Source organism: Sabethes cyaneus, chromosome 2, assembly GCF_943734655.1.
Source record: "Sabethes cyaneus chromosome 2, idSabCyanKW18_F2, whole genome shotgun sequence".
Taxonomy (NCBI): domain Eukaryota; kingdom Metazoa; phylum Arthropoda; class Insecta; order Diptera; family Culicidae; genus Sabethes; species Sabethes cyaneus.
Window position 1 is genome coordinate 83,354,822 of NC_071354.1, and position 5,489 is coordinate 83,360,310.

A 5,489-nucleotide genomic window follows, 5' to 3' on the forward strand; every position below is an offset into this window, starting at 1 on the left:
AAGACCACGATAGTGGAGGAAATGACCTCATTGGTGCAGCTAGCAACGGAAAAATCCCACTCCCATCGATAAGTGAAGTTGAAGAAGCCATCCAACGGCTGAAGAACAACAAAGCAGCGGAAAAGGATGGCATTGGAGTGTAACTTATTAAAATAAGCCTGGACAAGTTGGTCAGCTGTTTGCATCAATTGAGTGTCTAGATTTGGGATACGGAACGACTACCGGAGGAGTGGAAAGACGGAGTTATTTGCCCTATCTACAAGTCATCTTCCATCAACTCTCGCAAAAAGCCAATAGATACGTGGGAAGTTATCAGACCGGCTTCATGAAGAGTCGGTCTACAACGAACCAAATCTTCGCCCTGCGGCAGGTCCTCCAGAAGTGCCGCGAATTCCGAGTCCCCATGCATCACCTGTTCATTGATTTCTAAGTCCTATATGATAGCGTAAACCGACAAGTGCTATGGAAAATTCTAAACGAAAACGGCTTTCCGGGTAAGTTTGCTAGACTTATCATGGCTACGATGGATGGGATCCATCGATCGGGAGAATCTCGGGTGGATTGTCGGACTCATTCGAATCTCGCAGGGGACTTCGACAAGGAGATGTTATTTCTTGCCTGCTAATCAATATCGCACTTGAAGGTGTTATTAGACGAGCGGCGATTGAAATGCGGGACACGATTTTCAATAAATCCAGTCAATTTATCTGCTTTGCTGATGACGTGGATGGTGTCGGCAGAACATTTGAGGCGGTGGAAGATCAGTACACCAGACTAAAATGCGAAGCAGAGAAGATTGGATTGAAGATAACCGAGCATGACAGGGCCCGCTTGGGCTGTACCGTGATAATCGACGGGGATGAGTTTAAGGTAGTCGACGAGTTCGTATACCTTGGCTCACTGGCAACACAGGCCAACAATACCAGTCGTGAGATTAAAAGGCGTATTAGCAGAGGAAGTCGGGCCTACTATGGACTCCGCAAACACTTGCGGTCGAACAATCTGAACCCCCGTACAACGTGCACATTGGATATTGCTAGAAGAGAATCTACGAATACAATCACTCGGAGTTATCGAACGGAGGGTGCTAAGAACCGTCTTTGGCGGCGTGCAAGAGACGGTGTGTGGAGGCGAAAGATGAACCACGAGCTCACGCATCTCTACGGTGAACGCAGTATTCAGAAAGTGGTTGAAGCTGGACGGATACGTTAGGACATGTTGCTAGAATGCCGGACAACTATTCTGAAAAAATAGGTTTCGTTTCGAATCCGGTAGGAACAAGACGAAGAGGGACATAGCGAGTGAGGTGGCAACACCAGGTGGAGCGAGATTTGATGAGCACTGGGTGTCCACGGAACTGGAGATCAGCTGCCATGAACCGATTAGATGGAGGAGTTATGCTACGCAGGCCTTGTCATAAAACGTAAGGCCAACTAAAGAAGGAAATAAATAAGCCTCTTGTCCAAGGGAAAACTATAGCTAGTCTCCGCACTTCCTAAGTCTAGGAAGCGAGATTGGTTAAAAGTAGGAGAAGAGAATAAAAAGTCAAAAAGTCACTCTATAGCGATACTGCAAAAAGAACGAAGACCGGAATACAGCACCTTGACGGTATCACAATAGATCACATACTGGTCGTAGTAATGATGTCCATGCAGAAACAAAGTAATTAAACGGAATGAAGGCTGCGGACGATGGACGGTGGAGTACAAATGGAAAATGAAAATTGGAAAGACATTGTGGAAGTTTATTCAATTACCACACAGTGAACAAGTGTGCGATCAGATATTATACCAAAAATATGTTTGTTGGAGTTCATCAAAGTGAAATACACGTTGATTTTGAGTAAGATTTAAAATAGCGATTAGAATAAAGTCTTTTTAATTAAATAAAATTGAATACAATTGGGACTGAGTCCATGAGGACCTGTACTGTAGTGAATCGCGGATAGGAATGTTATGCGATTCACGGCAGTGTAGATACTCCACTGGAGAAAAATCTTATTTGGCGTTTCAAGTTGTAGCAGCTTTTGTTAACACTATTAACATGGCATAAAATTCCAGTAGGTACGAAACGGTATAGCAGCGAAAAGTTTTCTCTAGTTTCATGCCATAGACGCATTCGAACGAAAGCACATTTCTTTGCCAATGGACTACTTGATATTTTATTCACAGTAGGTTCGTATATTATAAAGACCTTCCCTATATAAAAAGCTCAAATCAATAAACTAGCCGGTCCGGTAACGATAGGAGGTTGCGAAAATTATACTCTTTATTTGGTATTGTACTGTCATGAATAGAGGCTGACAGCAACGCTCACTTCTTCAATTTTTTCTGCGTTTGGATTGCAATTAGCAGCAGCAGTAAAGCTGGAGAATATTTGATGCTGGTATAAATATTGATTTAAAGTTACACCTGGCTAGCATTCAAAAGCAGGTATTGTGAATTACTATGAATGATGCATAGTGCGGGCTCTCATTAAAGTTTAAAATAATTTAACAAAAGGTTCTCTCTCAGAAACACATTATTGGCATTTTGAACCAAACTTCGCCAATAAATTGTTTTTGGAGAAGTTCGAAAGCAATAACATTCTTCAGCGAAGAATATCTACAGACTGGTTATTTTTAAACACATTCCTATCGCATAAGCCTTGCCACTAATACTATCATTTAATACCATAATTAAACAACAACCGCTTATTATTCTCCCTCTCGAGGCAGCACATTGTAAAATAGTCGCACAACGATTCCGCTCAAAAGTTGCTCGAAGTGGCCACAAAACTAACCATCCAACCATCAATCGCTCTGCTAATTTCAGCTCCAGGTCGCATACCAGGACAAGGAGGAAGAAAACCGTCGATTGAAGCACTACATCGAAACCATGCTGCTCCAGGTGGTTGAACACTATCCCCAGCTGCTAGAGGTTAAAGCAGCATGAAGAGCTGATGTGTAACCCAGCCGCAGCTGTTGCGACGGAGCTCTACTTTTCCATCCATCCCGAGCCCGCCCGGGTAGGCCTCCTAGGATAATCAACTTGGATCCTGTCCTCGAAGGAACAGTTTCGCACGTTTATTTAATTTATGCGTAGGTTGTTTGCTAACGAACAAGTTCAGGATAGGCATCTTACGAGCAATATATTTTATACATATTTAGGACTGTAGGAACTAGACACATTCTAGCTGGTAGGATCCACTCGTGTTTAGCGTCTAGGCTAATCAAAATATCTTTTTATATATGTATATTTTTATATATAAACCCTTATTTGTGTTTACTCCTTTGGAACAAGTACCGTCAAGTTTTGTTGTACTGACTTTTCTACACAATCAAGCAGTTTGTAGAGATATTGTGTTGGTTAGAATTAGATTTAATCAAAAGAGAAAACAATCATTGAAATCGACTTTTATCATTTTTAGCAGCAGTTTTAAATTGCAGTTTGGAACTAAAGATACACTGAATTGTCATGCCTTATCAATACATATAAATTTTGACTGCTATTTGGAATGTCCGATCATTGAAATGCTCAATTTAAACCGATTGCGCTGTACACGAATGGTGATATGAACGCCTTTAATATCTATATTGTTCCACAATTCCAATTAAAAAGAGGAAACGACCTATCCGAATCCGAATGTAGTAACAAAACGATCGATGGTGCTTTTAGTGGATCGTATCAAGTAACTTTTTTTCATTTCCTACCTTGACGTTTTGCCCTGCACCAAATTGCAGAAAAACTACTAAAAATCCTCACGCTAAAGCTTTGTAAATATTTTTTCTGTATAGGAACGAAAATACTTTTTTAGATAAGCGAACAATTTGAGCACATTATCATCAATGAAAACCCAAGAGCGACTAGGTTAGCGATATTGTTTTGGAACAGAAAATGCTTAAATTCCTGTAGGTTTCGAATTTACAAGTTTCTACTTATAATAGTTAAGTGTTGCAAAACAAATTGAAAGATTTAGTTTAAATTGTCGGTTTACCAACTAACAATACAACAACCAAGCATATGATCAATGTTAGGAAGTGCAAAACCACATACACACAAAACACTGAAGCATTAATATATTATATACTTATAATATTACCTTTTTGCGCGGTAAAGACTGCAGAAGAAAAGGAACAGCAAGATCAAAACAGGAATAAGAATGAAACAATTTTAAATTGGATGCCAAAATAGCGTTCTACTAACTAAACTGTACTGTATTAGTAACGATAAATAAGGAAATAAAAATATACTAAAAACCCTACCGGTGTGCTTTCCATGCTTACTTTTTCAGTGATGGTACAGTTGAAGAAACAACCTCTTATCCTCAATTACCACATCCTTTATGTCTTCTATTGGTTGCGTCCTGTCAAAAGCATTGAGGACCAACCTCTGATCAACAATATTTATCCAGTATCAATACCTCACGTGGACATGAGGTATTGTTCCGTCAGTAATGGATGAATTGAGGATGGTTGTTTGTTAGCAAAACGACAATAAAAGCGAATTGATGGTAAAGGTCCACAGTGAAGCATATTTCGAAATTTTTTCTTTCTAAAATCTAAATTACAAACTGTTTCTTAGAGCTAAACTAAAAGCCATTTAAAATTATATAAGTCAGTGCTTCCACAGACTAACAGACGTAACACTGAACCACAGACTAAATTGAACCCTCATTCCATCGCCAACAAAAAAGATCATTTCAAATGATTGCTGTAATTACCGCGGCTGGTCAACGCCGCCTGCAAGGTGCTATCCCGGATTTTGTTATGTCGTCTATCCTCAATAGTAAGAGAATTCGTAGGGCAGTATTAGATGGGCTTTATGGAGGTCCGTGCAACTACGGATCAAATTTTTACTTTCCGACAAATCCTCCAGAAATGTCGAGTGTAAAACGTGCCCACGCATAATGTTTTCGTGAATTTTAGGGCAGCATACGATACAGTTGAGCACGAACAGCTATGGCAGATAATACACGAGTAGAGTTTTCCGTACAAACTAACGCGGCTGATCAAAGCTACTCTGGAACGCTACGTTCGCATTTCGGGGACACTCTCGAATATTTTCGAATCGCTCAGAGGGTTGCGGCTGAGCTGTATGTGCTATTGAAGGTGTGATCGGGCGAGCGGGCATCGAAACGAGAAGAACGATCTTCAGCAACAGTAGCCAACTCCTAGCTTTCGCAGACGACCTCAACATCATTAGATGAGACTGGGAGGCCTGGTAATCTACGCTAGACTAAAAACAGAGGCTAGGAGGATAGGGTTACAAATCAATGCATCGAAAACCGAATATATGGAAGGAAGAGGCTCTAGAGAAACCAACGTTTGCCTCCCAGGGACAGTGACTAGTTGACGGCGATGAACTGAAAGTGATTGATGAGTTCGTATATTTAGAAACACTGGTCACCGAGTACGGAGTACGAGTAAGGAAATTCAACAAATTCAAGCTGGAAGTCGAGTGTACTTTTCTCTCCGCAAGACGCTTAGATGAAGGATACTACACCGCTGC

General features: G+C 40.8%; 1 protein-coding gene across 17 annotated transcripts in view; it reads left to right on the plus strand.

Moving 5' to 3' along the window:
* Nucleotides 1–4,234, plus strand: part of LOC128738154 (rab11 family-interacting protein 4B) — a 222,558-nt gene extending 218,324 nt beyond the window's left edge. For all 17 annotated transcript variants that reach the window (XM_053833053.1, XM_053833052.1, XM_053833065.1 and 14 more), the window contains one exon: nt 2,814–4,234. In XM_053833053.1, the coding sequence (XP_053689028.1) occupies nt 2,814–2,933 (120 nt within the window). In that variant the 3' untranslated portion in view covers nt 2,934–4,234. The remainder of the gene's footprint in view (nt 1–2,813) is intronic.
* The last annotated feature ends 1,255 nt before the right edge of the window (nt 4,235–5,489 follow it).